The 21,837-nt window shown below is 47.9% G+C and overlaps 1 protein-coding gene and 1 pseudogene across 15 annotated transcripts in view; one reads left to right on the top strand and one right to left on the bottom strand.

Annotated features, from left to right (window-relative positions):
- Positions 1 to 21,837, bottom strand: part of HTT (huntingtin) — a 136,763-nt gene that overhangs the window by 25,546 nt on the left and 89,380 nt on the right. For all 15 annotated transcript variants that reach the window (XR_016393181.1, XR_002642197.3, XR_002642199.3 and 12 more), the window contains 3 exons: positions 8,935 to 9,139; positions 2,775 to 2,916; positions 97 to 276 (listed from right to left, as the gene is read on the bottom strand). Coding sequence is in view for 11 of the 15 variants with exons in the window: in XM_089911416.1 (XP_089767542.1) it covers positions 97 to 276; positions 2,775 to 2,916; positions 8,935 to 9,139 (527 nt within the window). In the remaining 4 variants the exon portion in view is untranslated. The remainder of the gene's footprint in view (positions 1 to 96; positions 277 to 2,774; positions 2,917 to 8,934; positions 9,140 to 21,837) is intronic.
- Positions 10,364 to 13,253, top strand: LOC149749082 (F-box only protein 27 pseudogene; annotated as a pseudogene).

The following is a 21,837-nucleotide window of genomic DNA, read 5'->3' as shown; positions in this document are numbered from 1 at the left end:
GAGGGTTTTGACCACTGGAAACAGCAGTTTAAAAATGCCAACCCTCCATTTTTAAGGCAGAGAAAACCGGCGATAGCCGGCACCAGGGAGACTTACAGTTGAAAGATTTTCACAACGAGACTGAATTGCCTGGATGAAAAGGCCGCTGGCCGCGGAATTCCGATGGACAGCACTAATGAAGTCCTGCACAGGAGGCTCGTGGGACAGGCTGATCAGGTCCTGAATGTGGTTGACGATGAGCCACGTTAAGTGCTCTGAATCGTGCAGGTTCTGGCACTGAGGACAAGACAACAGTGAAAGGCCATCTTCTAGTGGACAAGGCAAGAGCAGACACTAGCACCATAGAAAAGGCCGGAAGTGGTAGGAAGGAGAAAACCAACTCCGAATTATAATCCTCACTGAAAGTATTTACTGTTTGAGCACCATGACTGATGAGGTGACAACACACTTTCCAGAGCCGGCACCCGCAACTGTGCACCGCAGCCGAGCTGTCCAAAGTCAGGCCCCAGGGAGGTGCACCCCAGCGGCACAGCTCAGGGACACAGGAGGAGAAGAGCATGGCCCAGGGCCGCGGGCGGTCTGGGGCACCTGAGAGCCCGGCGCCTCCCGAGGGCAGTAGGAACGGCGTGACCAGCCCGAGCTGAGACGCGAGAGCAGGTGGTGCTCCCGTCCAGGGCAAGCCCTGCCTCGCCCAGGCCTCAGTCCAGCCTCCTGACGGGAATTCTCCAGTTACCCTCGCTGCAGCTTTGTGACAGGTCAGTAGAAAAAAACAATTTCCTGTAACTGTCAGTTTTGATAGATTTCCTGAATCCAAAATATGGATGGTTCCCATAGATCAAATGGATCTTAAGGGAAGAAATTTCATGTAAGATTTATAAGGAAATGAGAAAAATACAGTTTTAAATTTTGGGTTGGCCAAAAAGTTTGTTCAGTTAATGAATACGTTGTTCAATGAAGTTCTTGGTGGGACTTCCCTGGTGGTCCAGTGGGGGGTGGTCCGTGCTCCCAATGCAGGGGGGCCCGGGTTCGATCCCTGGTCGGGGAACTAGATCCCACATGCTGCAACTAAGAGTTCGCAAGCCACAACTAAGAGCTCGCGTGCCACAACTAAAAGATCCTGCATGCCGCAGCTGAGACCCGGTGCAGCCTAAATAAATAAATGTTAAAAAAAAAAAAAAGTTCTTGGTGAAAATGAAACATGTTATTATTTTTTTTGTTTTGTTTTGTTTTCTTTTGCGGTACACGGGCCTCTCACTCTTGTGGCCTCTCCCGTTGCGGAGCACAGGCTCCGGACGCACAGGCCCAGCAGCCATGGCTCACGGGCCCAGCCGCTCCGCGGCATGTGGGACCCGCCCGGACCGGGGCACGAACGCGCGTCCCCTGCATCAGCAGGTGGACTCCCAACCACTGTGCCACCAGGGAAGCCCGAAAAATGTTATTTTTACTTAAAGCCGAACAAACTTTTTGGCCAAACCAATACATATGTTGCCTTTTCACTGTAATTCATGACCCTAGGCAGAAATTATAAAGTGAGATAAATTTTTTGGCATCTGGTTAATGCTTAATACTTTTACTGTGGGATAATTTGATAGTATTAACTTATAAAATAAATATTTTTCTTAATTTTCTGTGAAAACAGCATTATATAACTATATCAAATTATTTCTCAAAAGTGGAACGAGTTAGAAAAACTATTTGAACATCAAGAATGTAAAGCAAGGGGTTTCCCTGGTGGTGCAGTGGTTAAGAATCCGCCTGCCAATGCAGGGAACACAGGTTCAAGCCCTGGCCTGGGAAGATCTCATATGCCGCAGAGCAACTAAGCCCGTGAGCCACAACTACTGAGCCCGCGTGCCACAACTACTGAAGCCTGCGTGCCTAGAGCCCATGCTCCGCAACAAGAGAAGCCACCGCGGTGAGAAGCCTGCGCACCACAACGAAGAGTAGCTCCCGCTCGCCACAACTAGAGAAAGCCCACGCGCAGCAATGAAGACCCAAAGCAGCCAAAAATAAATAAATTTACAAAAAAAAAAAAGAATGTAAAACAAAACATGAATATTAACAAATTGCTATCATGGCAAAAAAGATCTAAACAAGCAGCTCAGGTGAAGGAGTCTACTCCTCTTCCGACGCGCTGCTGAGTGACAGCGGCCTTCATGGCACCATGTCTGCACGAAAGGAAGGAGCACTTTCTATCAGCCTGGAAAAGGTATCAGATCCCAGTGAGAGTGGAACAACGAGTTCTCTCTGAGTAATACGATTACAGATGTTATTTTCTTCTGTTTACTTATTTGGTTTTTGTAAATTTTTTGTATTAAACAAGAGATGTTAGTTTTATGGTCAAAAATTCCACAAAAGTTATTTTTTAAAAGAATGTCATTCAAATAGGAATCTAAAAATGCAGCCATTAACATTCTAACACCTTTTCCACAGATTAAAAAATTGTTTAAATCAGAACCTCACTCAGTCAAACTTGTAACTTCTTTTTATTACCATTGTTACTCCATGGCGTCCCTCAAAACAACAAAGGCGCCCAGCACTGTGATTGGTGCAGAGCAAGCGATTGCCCACTGAATCTTTTACAGACAAACTTAAACTCCCAGGGCTGGACGCCAAGCCCGATTTCCAATTACACTTGGGAGCAGGATTCAACTTTAATTTTAGTCTTTCATTCTGGTGGAGTGACGGACGGTGGAAGCCAGTCTGTAGAAGTATCATCCACGCGAGGTGTTTTCCAGCCCCCAACCCGCCCCTCCTCGCAATTTCAGACTTACGACATAATCGCAGAAGAGAATGAGAGCTCCTCTTCGTACTATTTCTCTATTGCACATTCCCAGTTTGGAAGCCACATCAGAATCCTCGTCCTCTCCAGACATCTGGGGACTAAGTGACTTCGTGCTGGACAGACTGCGTCTTCTAGAAGGAGCAACAGAAGCTCTGACAGTGTTTCTGAGATGACAGCCGGCTTATTTTCAAAACACTGAAGATGACTGTCGTTTAGTCCCAGTTCTAAAGCAGACAGTTACTTTAAATACTGCCACATCAGAATGATGTGTAAGATCTACTCTTAGTGATCTGTTTCTGAGCTATGATAAAGCACATATGGAAAACTAAAATAAACAGAGGATCTAACAGGCAGAAAATTTAAATGCTTGACTGAAAGGCAAAATCCACCACGAAGTTGCACATTCAATCAGCGCTCTTATCTCACTGGCTGTGTCTGATGGCAGAACTATTGCTTTTGAAATTTCTGGTTTTAGCTTGCTACGAAAGCTGTCAAGTGACAGAAGAAAACCTTTGCATTTCCATACTTTACTCTTCAATTACCAACGAAAAGTTACAACCCTAAGCATGCCCACAGCATCTATGCTATTATGGAAACCCTGTTTAAAAGCATTTCTGCAAAATTAATTCCCCACTAGTGAAGGTTATTTCATTTCATCTTTACTTCTTCTCACCTTGTCTTTTTTCTTTCTAAGGAGATGAGAATTACAAACTTTGGGACTCTCAGTACTGGCCACAACTCTTAAAACACAGTAGTTGCCATGCTCACCAACAGCCCTCTGACTTGAGGGTAAGACAATCCCCTCGCCTCGGTGGCCAAGAACCTACAAGTCTCTGCTAAGGCTTAGTGGAGACGAAGATGACACCAGGACTAGAATATTCTGAAACGTGTCAACTCTTCCTGTTAACGCCTCAGGATTTAGAAGAGAATTGTTTAAAAACTTCTATCACGACAGAACATGGATCAGTGGTTACCGAGGGAGGGGCAGGGGGAGGGGGTGGCTGCACTGGGACAGGAGGGTATTCTCTGAAGCGATGATACTGGTCTAACTTGATTGTGGTGGTGGTGACCTGACTATATCGGGTACAAAAGAGTACATTCTACTGTACTGTAAGTTACATGTCAATTAAAAACTAACAAACAAAAAACCTTTCCTTTCTCAGTCAGCCCTCCTGCCAGCCCCAACATGATTTACATTCAAGGTGTAATTCTGTGTTTGCAATAGTATAGCTATAGGGGGAAAAGCCTCTGAAAGAGAAGGGGAGAATTTGCAGTTCAAATATTAGCAGTGGACACAAAGAAGGTCCAAGGCCAACCCAAATTTAGTCCCAGTTTGTAGGAGGGCAAAGCCCCCAAGACCTCAGGACAGACACTGCCAGCTACTGATAGCAAACGAACTTCCCAAATAAAAGATGACTGCGTATGCAGGACCCGAACCGTCCACCAAAAGGCAGGACAGGTAGAAAGCAAATCATAAGGCTATGATGATCTAACCCCCAAAATAAGAAGCAGACAAAAACAGACCCCACTGTGGCAACCATGGGTACTTCCAGGAAGTGTGGCCTGGGAGCCCGTGCTCATCTGAGAGCCAGCGCTGAGCTGCATACAGAACCTCTGTAACAATTGATAGAGCAGTTCTATATCTGCTGAGTACGCAGACAGAAAATAATGACTTGTACTTTGTATTCCAAACTTCTAGTAATTCATTTTTATTATCTTTTGGAAATAGAGACACTCATCATCAAAACCAGACAAGGACACCACAAAAAAAGAAAATCACAGGGCAATATCCTTGATGAACATAGATGCAAAAATCCTCAACAAGTTATTAGCAAACTGAATTCAACAGTACATTAAAAGGATCGTATACCATGATAAGTAGGATTTATTCCACGGATGCAAGGATAGTTCAGCATCCATAAGTCAATCGATAAAATACATCATGTTAACAAAATGAAGAATAAAAAATATACGATCATCTCAATGGATGCAGAAGCATCTGACAAACGTCAACATCTATTTATGATAAAAACTCTCAATAAAATGGGTACAGAGAGAACGTACCTAAACATAATAAGGGCCGTATATGACAAGCCCACAGCTAACATCATACTCAATGGTGAAGGGCTAAAAGCTCTTCCTTTAAGATCAGGAACAAGACAAGGATCCCTACTCTTGCCACTTTTATTCAACATAGTATTGGAAGTTCTAGCCAAAGCAATTAAGCAAGAAAAAGAAATAAAAGGCATTCAAGTCAGAAAGAAGTAGAATTTTCATTACTTACAGATGACATGATACTGTACATAGAAAACCCTAAGGAGTCCACTAAAAACCTGTTAGGAGTAATCAATGAATTCAGTAAAATTGCAGGATACAAAATCAATATACAGAAATCTGTTGTATTTCTATACACAAATAACAAACTATCAGAAAGAGAAATTAAGGAAATAATCCCATTTACAATTGCATCAAAATAATAAAATACCTAGTAATAAATTTAACCAAGGAGGTGAAAGAACTATACACTGAAAGACACTGATGAAAGAAGCTAAAGAAGACAAAAATAAATGGAAAGATATTCCATGCTCATGGCTTAGAAGAATTAATATTGTTAAAATGTTCATACCACACAAAGCAATCTACAGATTCAATGCAATCCCCATCCAAATTCCAATGGCATTTTTCACAGAACTTGAACAAAAAATTCTAAAATTTGCATGGAACCACAAAAGACTCCAAACAGCCAAAAGCAATCTTGAGAAAGAAGAACAAAACTGGAGGTATCACGCTCCCTGATTTCAAACTACACTACAAAGCCACAGTAATCAAAGCAGTATGGTGTTGACATAAAACCAGACACACAGATCAATGGAACAGAAAATAGCCCAGAAATAAACCCACACTTATATGACAGTTTCAGCTATAAAAGGTGAAAATAATCGAGTTGGGGGGTCATGCATGCACACATGTCTGTTAATGTGTGATAATGGGCAAGTTATTTAACTTCTCTGGGAAAAGAAGTTTCCTTGTGTATAATATACATGCATTTCGAGAGATTTTAATAACTTATCATAGTGGAAAGCCCACAGAACAACATCTGGCACTTAATGCTATATAAGTGCTAGTGATCTATATATAAAAGGTCTTTACCAATACATTATTATTATTTCTATTATCAGGGTAATTAAATCACTAACTCATGTTAGTGCTGGGGACACTATGAGGGCCCTTGTGGGAATTATGATCTAGAGGGAGAGATATTAACCAAATTATCACACAAATAAATGTGAAATTACAGTCTCAACACACGCCACAAAAAAGAGGCAAAGGTTGGGGTAAGAGCAGGTAGTGAGCCTTCACCAATCACAGAGAAGTCAGGAAGGCTTCCCTGAGGAAATAATGACTGAGCTGAGAACCCAGAGTCAGTGAGTTTCCCATATCTGCTAATATATGGAGAGAAATCAGGAAAATGTAAGTTGAACTATAAAAAGCTGGCAAAAAATAAATCAATATCATAAAGCCAATGTCTGTCCCTTAGATCCCATCTGCTCTTGCCAACTCTAGGATAACGCTCTCTTCTGTAAGGGGTCACCCGTGCCATTCGTTCTCTCATCTAGAAACTCTCTCATGTCCTCATTTCCCATGTCTCTGTTTCCCTCCAGAGCGAAACTCCTCCTAACCGTTGTGTAGAGCTGCTCTCTAAATGTCCCTCTTTCGTCATTTTTTTTCCTTAACTTTTATTTTGAAAACTTTCAAGCTGATATAAAAGCTCAAAGAATAATTCAGGGCTTCCCTGCTGGCGCAGTGGTTAAGAATCCGCCTGTCAATGCAGGGGACACAGGTTCGAGCCCTGGTCCAGGAAGATCCCACATGCCGCGGAGCAACTAAGCCCGTGCACCACAACTACTGAGCCTGCGCTCTAGAGCCTGTGAGCCACAACCACTGAAGCCCGCGAGCCACCACTACTGAAGCCCACACGCCTAGAGCCCGAGCTCCACAACAAGAGAAGCCACCACAATGAGAAGCTCGCGCACCGCAACGAAGAGTAGCCCCCGCTCGCCACAACTAGAGAAAGCTGCGCACAGCAACAAACACCCAATGCAGCCAAAATAATAATAATAAATAAATTTATATATAAAAAAAGAATAATTTAATTAACAGCGACATACTCTTCACCTAGATTCAACTACTAGTAAGTCACCACCTTTGCGCTCAGGCACGCACGCCACACACATGCACGTGCTCCACACATACACACATACCCTACACACACTCGGCACTCATGCACACTGTACACACATGCAATTTGGGGGGCTGTACCATTTGAGAGTAATCTGCAGGTCAAGAGACTGCACCCCTAAATACCTCAGCAACTGTGTCCCCTAAGTACTACTCATAACCAAAAGCAACAAGTTATGTAGAGCTCACATTCAAATGTAGCTTGTTGACCCAATAATGTCCTTTCTAGTGGTTTCATCCCCCAGATCCAGAATGTAATCAAGGATCATAAAACTGTACCTATTTGTCATGCACTCTTACGTCTTTTCATCCAAGCCAACAGTTCTGTATCTTCCATGACACTGACTGACACTGCTGGAGAGCCCACATGATTCTTCTGTGGAAGGCCCTCCATTCATCAGACTGGGGTCTGCCCTCCCATTTCCTCTTGAACCCATTCCAGGTGGGCCTCTGCCCTCACCACCCACCATATGTGCAAAGGCAGAGGAAGAGGAGGAGGAGAAGGAGAGTGGGGCAGAAGCTAAGAAACTCTGGCTGAGGATCCATTTGGGCGGTGGATACCTTCTCACCTACTGTCCACCCACCCAACATCTGTTAGTATTATCAGCTAACTCAAGTCCTGCCCTTGGTGTCCAGGGAGGCTGCAATAACACAAGAGCCCAGGACCCTAATTCCTATGGTGCCCAGCCATCCGGTCAGACAGTGGGCTGGAGCACAGGCTTGGTCCTTGGAACAGCCCCCTGGGTGCTCTGAGGCAAAATCCTCAAGGACCCAGGGCCTCACTGCTCAGAGCGTACTCCATAGATCAGAGCACTGGTACCCCCAGGAGTCTGGCAGAAATGCAGAGTCCCAGGCACCATCAGCCATCTGCTGAATCAGAACCTGATTTGAACAAGCTCCCCAGTTGATTTACACGCACAGTGAAGAAGCTCTGAAGTAGAAGACACAGATTTTCTGTTTCCGACTCTTACAATACTTTAGTCATCATGACAGGCTTAAACTGTTCTCTAAGCATGTCGAATGTTTTCACTGCTCTGTCCTCCCCAACTAACTGTAAGCACTTGGAGGGCAGGAAGCAGTGATTATTCTTCCTTTGCATGTCCCACAACATATAGCACAGGGTAGAGGTGTAATACTGCTGCTCACGTTGGCTTTTCCACCGAAAGCACTGGACCAGCCAACGCGGGACCCACGGCCTCACTTGGCTGTCTTTCCATGCTGAGCAGAGAGGAGCTGACCTCAACCCTTCAGCCCCTGCAGTCTCCTATTTCCATAGCTTTCTCTCCTCGCCATCGGCTCCTGAGTCTTCCAGAAACACTGCACTGAGGACTCAGCTGCGGGGCGGGTGGGGGGGTGGAAATCAAATCTTTTCTTTCCACATATGTACAAATGGCTGAGCAAGAGGGTGCCTAGAAACAGAGGCTCAGACCTGACAACTTTTTCCAAAACAGGGCCACCCACAATCAGATACTTAACAAGTCTTCTTGAATGATAAAAAAAATAAGGTATTTCCAAGTAGTTTTGAAAGGCTGCTAAATAATTTCTTCATTATCTAAAAATAACCGGAACCACATTTAACTTATAATGAAGTTAAGCCATCGCAACATGTCTGGCTCTGGAACCAATTTAAGGATGAGAACCCAGCAGGAGGGACACAGCATGACAAAAACGGCCCGTAAAATGGAACAGTGTCAAAGAACTTGTCAAAGAAATCACATGTGAAAAGCAGTGGCTATTCTGAATGCCTGTAGTCGGACCACGTTTTCCCTACAATAGAGTGTCCATGAAAGAAAGATTAACATGCGGTGGATTCTTTACAAAGCCTTGTGAAAAGGGAGCCAGAGCTCAAGCTGCTCCGAGCCCCGGCACACGAGCCCAGGCTGGCCTCCCGGGGAGCAGAGCGCACGTACCGGGGGGTCTGCTGCACCTCTGCCCACCAGCGGTAGTCGGTGTGGCTGACCAGCAGGAGGATCTGACACCAGAGCAGCACGAGGGCCGGGTGGGTGGGGACCATGGAGCGCACCCACGCGTTCAAGCTCTCCAGGCCATAGAAGCTGCCGTCCGCGCCGTCCGTCAAGAGTCTCGAGGCAGCTGCGGTGATTCTCCGGAATGTCCCTAGAAACAAGCCAAAAATAAAACCGATTATGGGGAAACATCACGGTCCAACGCTTCGCAACCACGTGAAGCTTTTACACAAAAAAGATACACACAGGGCTCTTTGCTACATTGACACGTTCACAGCCTTTGGCACTTAGAAAATTCCAGCCTGACATTCTGCTTCCTCAATGGAGCAGCCAAGGAAGCCGGCGCCCCCACTGTCCCGTCCTCCCCACTGAGTGACCAGCTCTCCAGGGGCTCCGAGCTGGGAGTCTCAGTGGTGCTGACCGTGGACACAGCTCCACCGAGAAGGCAGCAGCCACCATGCAGCCCATCAGGTCACGGCACCCAGGACAGCCCAAGCCACAGCCGTGCAGGTGGGAACGGCAGGTCCCTGAGAGCCGAGGGCCAGGTGGCCTCTGCACCCAACACGGGGTGACCACCCGGGGTAAGGTGGCCGTGCAGGCAGGCGCCCACACTCAGACCCGCACGTCAGCAGCAGACCCAGACAGGCTCTGCCCCGGTTTCCCATAGCATCCTCCTTAGGGCCAGGAAAACTCTCCCCTAGGAGAGGCTGAATTCACGACTTCATTCTATCCCACCTCTGGAACGACACGAAGCCAGCTCCACATGCCTGTCTCTCCACCCCGCCCTGGATGCACCCAGACTGGCCCTCACCCCAGGGACACGGGGACACGTGCATGCCGTGAAGTGCAGCCTGGGACGCAGCAGGACTGGACATGACAGGAGGTGGCCAGGGGCTCCCTGTCCCCCCAGCTGAGGACTCCTGGCATCACTGCTGGCGAGTCAAAAGCTTATTTCTGCTCTAAATTTCAACACATGCAAACACAAAAGGGCCCTAAAACAGGCAGAAACAAACAGACCACAGACTTCTTCTCACTCCTCATGACGGCTTACACCCACGCCCTGAGACAAGGGGAGAGCTGACAAAAGCTCGCCAAACAGAAACATCCGACGAGGAGCTTTCCAGTGCTCGCCTCCTCTCTGGCCGCACTGGCTGGGTTCTCTCCGGTTGCTGCCATGTCAGCATCGCCCACCTCAGGCCCACCCAGCCCTGGCCTGCTCCCTCTAGTGCCTCCGTCACTGTGTGGGCTCCCTGTGGGTCATGGACACAAGGGAAGAGCCAGGCGCTGTCCCAAAGGAACCCTGGAGCCAGACCAAGGCACGCGGGGAATGGCAGACCACGGATGTGGGGTTTTACTGAACAGGGAGCAGGAAACCATGGTCAGAGCTGAGATCCAGGTGACGGAGTGTCGAGGTGGGCTTTGAAATCAGACTGTGGCTCTGCCATGCCCGCTCGGTGACCCTGGCCGTACGTCCCCTGTGGCCTTAGTTTCCTCGCTTGTAAAATGGAATTCAGAGCACCAGCAGCTCACAGGGCTGCAGTAAGGATCAAATCATAAAGCCCAAGTGAAAGGCTCAGTACAGCGCTGGACAGAGCCAACGACCAGCAAGTGGCTGCTGCTGCCGGAAGGACGCCAGGGAAGTGCCCAGCCTTGGAGGGCAGCGTCCCGACAGCCCAGCAGGAGGAAGCCGCTGGCGGGACAGGACAGGAAGTTAGGGGCCCACCGGGGGGCGACAATGACGCTGGGGTCTGAGCGTCTCTAATGACAAATGCCGAACAAGTCAACAAGAAGAGGAAGTTGGAGCAGAGCAGCTGTGCCAGGTGACAAGTCCGGCCTTAAGTGTAAGTCTGAGGTGCTGGCACGACAGTAAGCACGTGTCTAGAGGGAGGATGGAAACGAGAGACCAAGGCAGCCATGACGGTGGAGTGACAGGACCTAAGGAGGCAGTTACCAGAGTCATCTCTGCAGCAATAACCGAGGCAGGTCACGAAGGAGGCGGTCCCATGGATGGGGAGGAGGAGGGAGGGAGACAGAGGGCGGGAGGGGAGAGCAGAGAGACCAACAACACTCAGTGGATGAAAGACGGTCCCTTCAACAAATGGTACCGGGAAAACTGGGTCTTCACAAGCAAAAGGATGAAACTAGACCCCCAGCTCACTACACCACTCACAAAAATTAACTCTAAATGGATTAAGAACTTGAATGTAGGACCTGAAGCCATAAAGAAGAAAACATAGGTATTAAGCTCCCTGACACTGGTCTTGGTAATAATTTTTTGGATATGACACCAAAAGCAAAGGCAACAAAAACAAAAAAAAATAAGTGGGATTACATGAAACTAAAAAGCTTCTGCAGAGCAAAGGAAACCATCAACAAAATGAAAAGGCAACCTACAGAATGGGACAAAACTTTGCAACCCATACATCTGATAAGGGGTTAATTTCCAAAATATATAAGGAACACATAAATTAATAACAAAAATAAATCCAATTAAAAAGTGGGCAAAGTGGGATTTCCCTGGCGGTCCAGTGGTTAAGACTTCGCCTTCCAATGCAGGGGGTGTGGGTTCAATCCCTGGTCAGGGAGCTAAGATCCCATATGCTTCATGGCCAAAAAACCAAAACATAAAACAGAAGCAATACTGCAACAAATTCAATAGAGACTTTAAAAATGGTCCCCAGAGGACCAGTGTGGTGGGGCGGGGGGACGGGGGAGCTTGCAGGGCAGGGGACCAGGCCTGGGAGCCCAGCAGGCTCTCGGGGCCCGAGTGGGCGGGGCAAACGCCCTCCACTCCTTCTGCTGCTCCTCAGGTTCTGGAGTGCCCTCCCGCCTTCCTCCTTCCTACGCCCCCAAGGCCAGCGCAGCCCGGACGGGATGGGAACTCTGAGGGCGTAGGACGCCGCCCAAGAGCTGGGCAGACTTCCCCGGCCAACTGGGCGGGGGAAACGATGGGCGCGCTCCCCCCACCCCCCGATCCGAGCCCCCAAGGGTCCCTCCAGGTGTGGGAACCCCTCGCCCCTCTCAGCCACCCCTCAGGGGTACCGGTCCTGTCCGGCCTCCACTTCTCTTCCCCCTTCAGTGCCCCCACGTCCTACCGGTTCGCTTGGGGGTTCCTCCCATCTCTTTGGGCCTTGAGGTCCCCCACCAGCATCCAGCAGGTGCCCTAGTTGTGGGGAGACGTTGTAGGGAGACGCAAACTCCGCGTCTTCTCGCACCACCATCTTGACTCCGCCCTCTCGAGAAGCTCGGGATTTTATTTTTAGTAATTTCCCAACAGTACATAATCTGCTTACTGTGCCTCCTGTTCACTGTGTCTCTCCCCCTAGAAGCAGTGGCAGCCGGGCCTGGAGAGGAGACCATGTACACCTCAGCCGCCAGGGGCCTGCCCGCCGGGGTCCCCGCTCAGGACCCCGAACCCAAGGAGGCGCTGGGTCTGGGCCAACTGTCATCGGAGCTGCTTGTGATGGTGCTGAGCCACGTGCCCCAACACACTCTGCTCGGGCGCTGCCGCCAGGGGTGCCGGCACTGGCACGACCTGGTGGACTGCCAGGCCCTGTGGCTGAGAATCCTGGCCCGAGGCCACGCCACCCTGTCACCCATCCTCCACACCTACCTGCCCCCGCCAACGACCCCAGGCCCTGTGTCCTGGGCCGCTTCTGCGAGAGCACACCCATAGGACGCAACCTCCTTCCGAACCCCAGTGGCGAAGCCTTCCTGAAATGGACGGTGCCGACTGGAGGAGATGCCTGGGGGGCAGAGGAAAACTGGGAGGTCACTCCCAGGGCCTGTATACAGACCAGCTTCCTGTGGTGTCAAAAGAAGCAGGTGTCAGATCTGGAGGAGGAGGGTCTGTGGCCGGAACTCCTGGACACTGGAAAACCTGAGATTTTCGTCTCTGCCTCTGACTGGTGGACAGACCAACAGTACACTGACAGTTTATATGCGCTAACTGTCCAGCCTCTAGATGCCAACCAGGCCGTCCTGCATCATTCCTTTCCTTGGTCTTCTCCCATCCAGCAGTGTAGAAAGAGTTTCTCCTTTGAGGCTAGCCATGTGTTCTCCAACCGTAAGAAGGTTGTACGCTTTGTGTCTTTTGAACACTTGGTCCGGGACATTGATTTCTGGTCTGAGCAGTATGGAGTCTATCTGTCCCACTCCAGTGTGATTGTGCGGGTCCATCTGCCCTAGTCAAGGGCTGTCCTTGCAAAACTACCGGACCGTGCCTTCCAGGAGCTGGGCCCATTGGCAGGGTCATCTCAGTAATCAAGGGCTTGTAGCTCCCAGGCATCCTGGGATCTCATGAATCCAGTCAAAGTTCGTACTGGGCCCTGTCTTCAGGTTCTGGAAGCTACTAGGAGAAAGTTCCTCCATCAAATATACTGGCTGCTCCTGCTCTCAGGCAGCCCCTTCTACTGAGTGAAGACACAGGGGTGAGCACAGGGAAATGCTGGATCGGGAGAGGGCTCCTCCCCCGCGCCACGACAGGCCCCTCTGGTTCAGCCCCGGTGCCCTCTGCCCTTGCTTTCTCATGTTTCTGCATCAGAGGTTTTATTGATCCCGTGCAGGAAGCTCTCTCCTCCCATCTGAACGAGAACCTCATCCCTGTGGCTGAGAAAATTCCAGCCCCTAACTTTCTGTGGTTTCAAGACTGGGACCAGGACTCAGAGCTGAAAGCTAAACTAGCTCAAAAAATGTCTGGACACAGAGGCTTCTGCCCACACTGTGAACAACGAAATGGTCCCCTGAGCCCAACCCTACCCTGAACTGTATGGTGTATAAAATTATTTTGTTATTTTGAAATTCTTTTTTAAACATGGAGAGAATAAGTGAGCACTATATCTGCCAAAACAAACAAACAAAAAAAAAACCCATGGTCCACAGGAAGAAAAAAGTCTTCAAAAAAATTTTAAAAAGTGGGCAAAGGATCCTAATAGACATTTTTCCAAAGAAGATATTCACATGGCCAAGAGGTACATGAAAAGGTGCTCAACATCCTTAATCATCAGGACACTGCAGGTCAAGACCACAATGACATATCACTTCACACCTGTTAAAATGGCTATCATCAAAAAGACAAGAAATAACAAGTATTGGTGAGGCTGCGGGAAAAAAAGGGAACCCTTGTGCACTATGATAGGAATGTAAATTGGTGCAGACACCGTGGAAAACAGTACAGACGTTCCTTAAAAAATTAAAAATAGAACTACCAGAGGAGGAGTCAAGGTGGAACTGTGGGAAGACGCGGAGTCAGCCTCTCACCACAACTAGGGCGCTTGCCGGCCGCTGGTGGGGGACTCCGACCCCCAAGGAGACAGGAGGAACCCCAGAGTAAACCAGTAGGATGTAGGGGGACCAAGGGGGGAGGAGAAGTGGAGACCAGACAAGATCGGCACCCCTGAGGCTGGGGAGATCAGGAGAGGCGGGTGGGAGGGACTCTCCAGGAAGAGCCGGAGAAGAGTGGAGGGCGCACGCCTGGTCCACTCGGGCCAGGGAGCCTGCTAAGCTTCCAAGCCGCTCCCCCAGCCCCCAAAGCCCCATCCAGGCCGCATGGATCCTGGGGGCATAGGAGGGAGGCCAGGGAGATCAGGAGTGGCAGGCGGGAGGGGCCCTCCGGGAGGAGCAGGAAAGGAGCAGTGGGCGATTGCCCTCCCAACTGGGGCCGGGGGAGCCTGCTGAGCTCCCAGGCCAGTCTCCTGCCCCCCAAAGCCCCCTCCAGGTCACGTGGGTCCTTGGGGGCATAGGAAGGAAGCCGAGGGGAGAACAGGAGAGGCAGGCCCGGGACCAGATGGCTTCACAGGCGAATTCTATCAAACATTCAGAGGAGACCTAACACGAATCCTTCTCAAACTCTTCCAAAAAACTGCAGAGGGAGAAACACTCCCAAATTCATTCTACGAAGCCACCATCACCCTGATACCAAAAGATATCACAAAAAAAGAAAATTATAGACCAATATCACTGATGAACATAGATGCAAAAATCCTCAACAAAATACTAGCAAACAGAATCCAACAGCACATTAAAAGTATCATACACCATGATCAAGTGGGATTTATCCCAGGGATGCAAGGATTTTCCAATACACGCAAATCAATCAATGTGATACACCATATTAACAAATTAAGGAATAAAACGCATATGATCATCTCAATAGATGCAGAAATAGCTTTTGACAAAATTCAACATCCATTTATGATAACAACTCTCCAGAAAATGGGCATAGAGGGAACCTACCTCAACATAATAAAGGCCATATACGACAAACCCATAGCAAGCATCATACTCAATGGTGAAAAACGGAAAGCATTTCCTCTAAGATCAGGAACAAGACTCTTGCCACTCTTATTCAACATAGTTTTGGAAGTCCTAGCCACAGCAATCAGAGAAGAAAAAGAAATAAAAGGAATACAAATTGGAAAAGAAGAAGTAAAACTATTTGCCGATGACATGATACTACACATAGAAAATGCTAAAGATGCCACCAGAAAACTACTAGAACTAATCAATGAATTTGGTAAGGTTTCAGGATACAAAATTAATGCGCAGAAATCTCTGGCATTCCTATACACCAACAATGAAAAATCAGAAACAGAAATTAAGGAAACACTCCCATTTACCATTGCAACAAAAAGAATAAAATACCTAGGAATAAACCTGCCTAAGGAGGCGAAAGGCTTGTACTCAGAAAACTATAAAACACTGATGCAATCCCTATCAAACGACCAAACTACAGAATTAGAACAAAAAATCTTACAATTCGTATGGAAACACAAAAGACCCCAAATAGCCAAAGCAGTCTTGAGAAAGAAAAACAGAGTTGGAGGACTCAGACTCCCTGACTTCAAACTGTACCACAAAGCTACAGTAATCAAGACAGTATGGTACTGGCACAAAAACAGACATACAGATCAATGGTACAGGACAGAATGCCCAGAGATAAACCCACATATATATGGGCATCTAATTTATGACAAAGGAGGCAAGAACATACAATGGAGAAAAGACAGCATCTTCAATAAGTGGTGCTGGGAAAACTGGACAGCTACATGTAAAAGAATGAAATTAGAACACTCCCTAACATCATACACAAAAATAAACTCCAAATGGATTAAAGACTTAAATGTAAGACCAGACACTATAAAACTTTTAGAGGAAAACACTCTTTGACATAAATCACAGCAAGATCTTTTTTGACCCACCTTCTAGAGTAACAGAAATAAAAACAAAAATAAACAAATGGGACTTAATTAAACTTAAAAGCTTTTGCACAGCAAAGGAAACCATAAACAAGACAAAAAGACAACCCTCAGAATGGGAGAAAATATTTGCAAATGAAACAACAGACAAGGGATTAATCTCCAAAATATACAAACAGCTCATGGAGCTCAATATCAAAAAAACAATCCAGTTAAAAAACAGGTGGAAGACCTAAATAGACATTTCACCAAGGAAGACATACAGATGGCCAAGAGGCACATGAAAAGATGCTCAACATCACTAATTATTAGAGAAGTGCAAATCAAAACTACAATGAGGTATCACCTCACGCCGGTCAGAACGGCCATTATCAAAAAAACTAGAAACAATAAATGCTGGACAGGGTGTGGTGAAAAGGGAACCCTCCTACACTGTTGGTGGGAATGTAAATTGATACAACCACTATGGAAAGCAGTATGGAGATTCCTTAAAAAACTAAAAATAGAACTACCATATGACCCAGCATTCCCACCACTGGGCATATACCCTGGGAAAACCATAATTCAAAAAGTGACATGCACCACAATGTTCACTGCAGCACTATTGACAATAGCCAGGACATGGAAGCAACCTAAGTGTCCACTGACAGATGAATAGATAAAGAAGATGTGGTACCTATATTTACAATGGAATATTACTCAGTCATAAAAAGAAATGAAATTGAGTTATCTGTAGTGATGTGGATAGACCTAGAGTCTGTCATGAAGAGTAAAGTAAGTCAGAAAGAGAAAAACAAATACCGTATGCTAACACATATGTATGGAATCTAAGAAAAAAAAATGGTACTGATGAACCTAGTTGCAGGGCTGGAATGAAGAGGCAGACATAGAGAATGGACTTGATGACATGGGGTAGCAGGTGAAGCTGGGGCGAAGTGAGAGTAGCATCGACATACATACACTACCGAATGTAACATAGTTGGCTGGTGGGGAGCAGCAGCATAGCACAGGGAGATCATTTCGGTGCTTTGCGATGACCCAGAGGGTTGGGATAGGGAGGATGGGAGGGAGGCTCGAGGGAGGGGATATGGGGACATGTGTATGGATATGGCTGATTTGCTTTGTTGTGCAACAGAAACTAACATGGTATTGTGAAGCAATTATACTCCAATAAAGATCTATTAAAAAAAAAATACAACTACCATATGATCCAGCAATCCCACTTATGGGTATATACCTGAAAGAAACAAAATCACTAACTCAAAAAGATACCTGCGGGACTTCTCTGGTGGCGCAGTGGTTAAGATCTGCCTGCCAACACAGGGGACACCAGTTCGATCCCTGGTCCGGGAAGATCCCACATGCTGAGGAACAACTAAGCCGGTGCACCACAACTACTGAGCCTATGCTCTAGAGCCCGTGAGCCACAACTACTGAGCCCGTGTGCCACAACTACTGAAGCCCGTGCTCCACAAGAAAAGCCACTGCAATGAGAAGTCCGCGCACTGCAACAAAGAGTAGCCCCCGCTCACCACAACTAGAGAAAGCCCGCGTGCAGCAACGAAGACCCAACGCAGCCAAAAATAAATAAATAAGTGTTCCTTAAAAAGAAGAAAAAAAAAGATACCTGCACTCCCATGTTCACTGCAGCATTAATCACAGGAGCCAAGACACGGAAACAAACCAAGTGCCTAATGAAGCATGAGTGGATAAAGAACGTGTGACACACACACACACACACACACACACACACACACACACACAGGAATATTATTTAGCCATAAAAAAAGAAGAAAATCCTGTCATTTGCAACAGCATGGATGGACCTTGAGGGCATTGTGCTAAGTGAAATAAGTCAGAGAAAGATGAATACTGTTTGATCTCACTTATATGTGGAATCTAAAAAAACCAAACTCATAGATACAGAGATCAGACTGACAGTTGCCAGAGGTGGTGGTGGGGGAATGGGTGAAAGTGGTCAAAAGGTACAACCTTTCAGTTACAAGTGTGGAATTAACCACAGAAACCTCAGCTCAAGTTGGACTTGGGACAGGCCTGTAGGGGAAGCTCTCACGCCTACTGAAGAAGGTGTCTCCTTCCTGCTGGAGAGTAAGTAAGGGACGCCAAGTAGGCGCACATCTCCTCCTCTTTGGGGTGATTGACAATGCACAAGAACACATGCAATTAAGAGGTTGGAAAGAGAAGACTGAAGGAGAAGTCGAGGGACGAGGGAGTTTCAGCGAGCTGAAGTCTGTCCATGGAACTGGGCTGCAGGGTCCGGGAAGATGAGGACCTGGGAAAGCCCACAGGTGGCCTTTGCAGAGGCATTTCTGGTAATGAGATCAAGAGGCAAACCGCTGAGGATGGAGATAAAGAGGGAAAGCAGAGCGCTAGAAGCAACAACAATAAACTCCTGAAACATTTCTTTTGAAAAACTGTGTAGTAAACAAGAAGAGGAGGACAATTCAGGAAGCCGCAGAGCAAAGAAAGGGTTTGTTCCGACTCGTAGGCTGGATCAGCAGCGCAGCTCTAGGCGAGAAGGAAAGACATACTTTTATGTCTTGCCGCGTGGAGTGTGCAGCAAAGAGAGCGTGAGTGAACGAAGGAGACGCTCAAGACACAAACTGGAAGAACTGATCATGGGAAGAGCAAACGCAAGAGGGGATGGGAACCAGGATGGGAGACGAGATGTCAGACGGAGGAATTGGACGGACACTGGTGCTGGCCTGGGGCTAGACTCTCGCAGGGGAACCGGCACTGCTGATGGTGTGCGACGTACGAGGACTGGCCCAGGCTCTAGACACCTCCCCGCACCATCCCACCACCTGCGAGCTCACGCATTACAAGCCCCGTGACTCAGTTACGTCAGCTAGAACATGGATATCACGGTGTGTGCCGGGCCCACAGCAAGTGCTCTGCAAACATTAGCTGCTACACTTACCATCACCAACCCAAGAAGCAGCACGACATAATGGGCAAGAAAAAATTCTCGGGTTTTCGCTCTTGGTTTTATCATATGACCGTTCAGAACCTGAATTCTCTCATCAGTAGAAATGGGGAACTATCTCATAGAGTTGTTCTAAGGGTTGATGGAGATAATCATGTAAAGGGTACCACACACCCCTAAGAGAACACCGTCAGCAGCCCCATCCTGGCCCAAGCACGAATCTGAATCAGTGCCCATTTTATCACTGCAGGAAGACCATTTTCTCTTCCTTCTAGTAATCCTACTTTGACCCACACATAAAACACTGGGAAGAGAGCTCTGCCTGTGAGGAAGGAAGGGAGAGGGTCAGGAATGGCTCCACCGCCCACTGCTGCCCTCGGCTGGGTGAGCACTGGATGGCAGCGGGGAGGGCACACGGTGGGGGCTGGCGGAGGTGCGGGGGGGACTGGAAAACACGGTGAGCAGTTAGGAAGCCTTACTGTGGCCACAGGCCAGAGGACTCAACCCAGCCCTGCCTGCAACAAAGCAATGGACACTGTCAGCCTCCTGTCATGGCTCCACCTTCTGCTTCTATCTGGCCTGTCTCAGAGGAGAGGACGAGGTGTTAGCTACCCAGAACCTATAAAATGGAGACTAGGTAACTTTCTTGGCTCTTCTGTTTATGCTGGATTGAATGTGAAATAGGCAAAGGACTTTGGGGTTCATACGCCACCACCACCACCCCCAACAACAGAAAATGAGAGGTCAAGGCCAGTACTCAGACTAGCTCCTGTCCTAAGAAATAATACCTGAAATGGGCAAATTCAAAGATCTCGATTTTCAACGGAGGAGTGAAATTATTGTCATTGTTTAAGCAATGCATAAATAAAAATTACCAACTTTAGATGCTAAAGACACCTTATTTATATAAAAGACAAGATGATTTATTTTATCTCAAAAGCAACCAACACAGTAATTCTGCTGCCTGGTGCCTTTAAAAGAAATGGCATCAAAATACACGAGGAGATAGAAATAGACATTTGTACACAACCATACACCCCTTATTTACAAATACTGGACCAACTGAACAATGCCCAAAGACACGAGTGGCAAAACCCACGTGCCCCGATACCCAGCCCGGGCTCCGGAGCAGAGCGCGGCCTTCTCAATACTCCACTCCATGCATGGCTGTTCAAATTTAACCAAAATTAGACTGAATAAAAGCTCCTCAGTCACAACACCACACTTCCAGTGCCCATCGGCCACGTGTGGCCAGAAGCAACTGGATTAGTGCAGACACAGAACATCTGCACACTGCAGGAAGCTGGACTTGACAGCACTGCAACATACCATAAAAGTATTTCCCCTGATTTCTGAGAAAAGGAAGAGGAAGTTAGAGCGACGGGTGAGTGAACAGCACGGAAATCCACTGGAACGCCATGGTAATCCACTTGGATGCGCCTAAGGCCGCAGAATGCACTGCTCTTATCCAAAGAAGGTAGAAAGCCGTCCTTCAATGTGAACTGGTACCCTTCTGGTGTCAGATCCAAACGAACCGATGGCCAAACATTAAAATGGCCCACATACTAAAAACAGTTTATCCTTCACATGGCTTAATTATTTTCTCAACTTTAGACTTATCGCAGTGGGTGGGACATAAATCAAAAGATCCTCAAAAAGAAAATTATTTCAATGGTAAGTAAACAAGGTGGCTGGAAGCTGTAAACCATCATCAAAATTAAATTCTGGCCACACTCTTGGGCTGAGGGCGACCACAGGTACGTGAAGCAACCATGCAGAGGTGTCCTTCTCCATCGCTCCCAGGCCGCGCGAGCCCAGGTCCCTGCCCGCCCCCTCAGCCCCTCCGAGCCCTCACTCCTCTCGGCAGGAACACTCTCTCCGAAGGGCCAGCTCCTTCTCCTTCAGGCCTTAGCTCAGCAGCCCCTACGAGAACCTGCCCCTACTGCCCCCCCCCCCCACCGTGCTGGCTGTCACTGTGCTTTTGTTTCCTTCTCAGGAGATAGCAAGGCTTGTGGTGACATATCTGTGTATTGTCTGCCCCGCTAGACTGAGCACCACAGAGGCAGGAATCACGTCAGCTGTACTGACCACCGCACACCCAGGGCCCAGCACAGTGGCGGCGGACTCAGTGCATCTTTGCTGAATGAATAAAGGTTGACAGCGGTAACTATCTCCTGCTCTAGTGGTATGTATGCGGGTATGTGTGTGTTTTAATTTGTATTAAAGGAATATACACACGTGCTTTTTAAATCCCACAACAGATGGGGGCTTCTGCCTTTACAGGTGCCCGCCCCACCCCTCTTAAGGCGACCATTTGCTATCGTTCTGCTCTCAGTCGTGGTGTTACCTCCAAACTTGCCTTGGTACGCTTTCATCACCTGCAGTGGACCGTCAGTCATTCTGTCTGCTCCCCTTCCCTTACTACTGGAAAGTAACCCTTTCTCCCAAAGGAATGCTGTCCAGCCTCTCACCCAGCCCAGGCTGGCCAGAGCACCCAGGACTCACGAGTCCCTCACAGGACTCCCGCAGGGGCTGAGACCAGAGGCCATCCTTTCTGCCGCGGGGAAGGAGCCCCACAGAAAACAAAGGCAACACAGTAAAAGAACTGAGACGTGGAAATACACCACGCGGCAACAGAATTAAACACACCAGAGGCAGTCACGCCCAAAGAGAGCACCTCCCCCCGCACTTCCAGGACTCAAACCA

Source organism: Delphinapterus leucas, chromosome 5 (genome assembly GCF_059928025.1).
Source record: "Delphinapterus leucas isolate spDelLeu-1000000601 "Yukka" chromosome 5, BTC_Dleu_Yukka2, whole genome shotgun sequence".
In the NCBI taxonomy this organism is placed as follows: domain Eukaryota; kingdom Metazoa; phylum Chordata; class Mammalia; order Artiodactyla; family Monodontidae; genus Delphinapterus; species Delphinapterus leucas.
The sequence above is the reverse complement of the archived record's forward strand: the minus strand, read 5'-3'. Positions and strand labels throughout refer to the sequence as shown.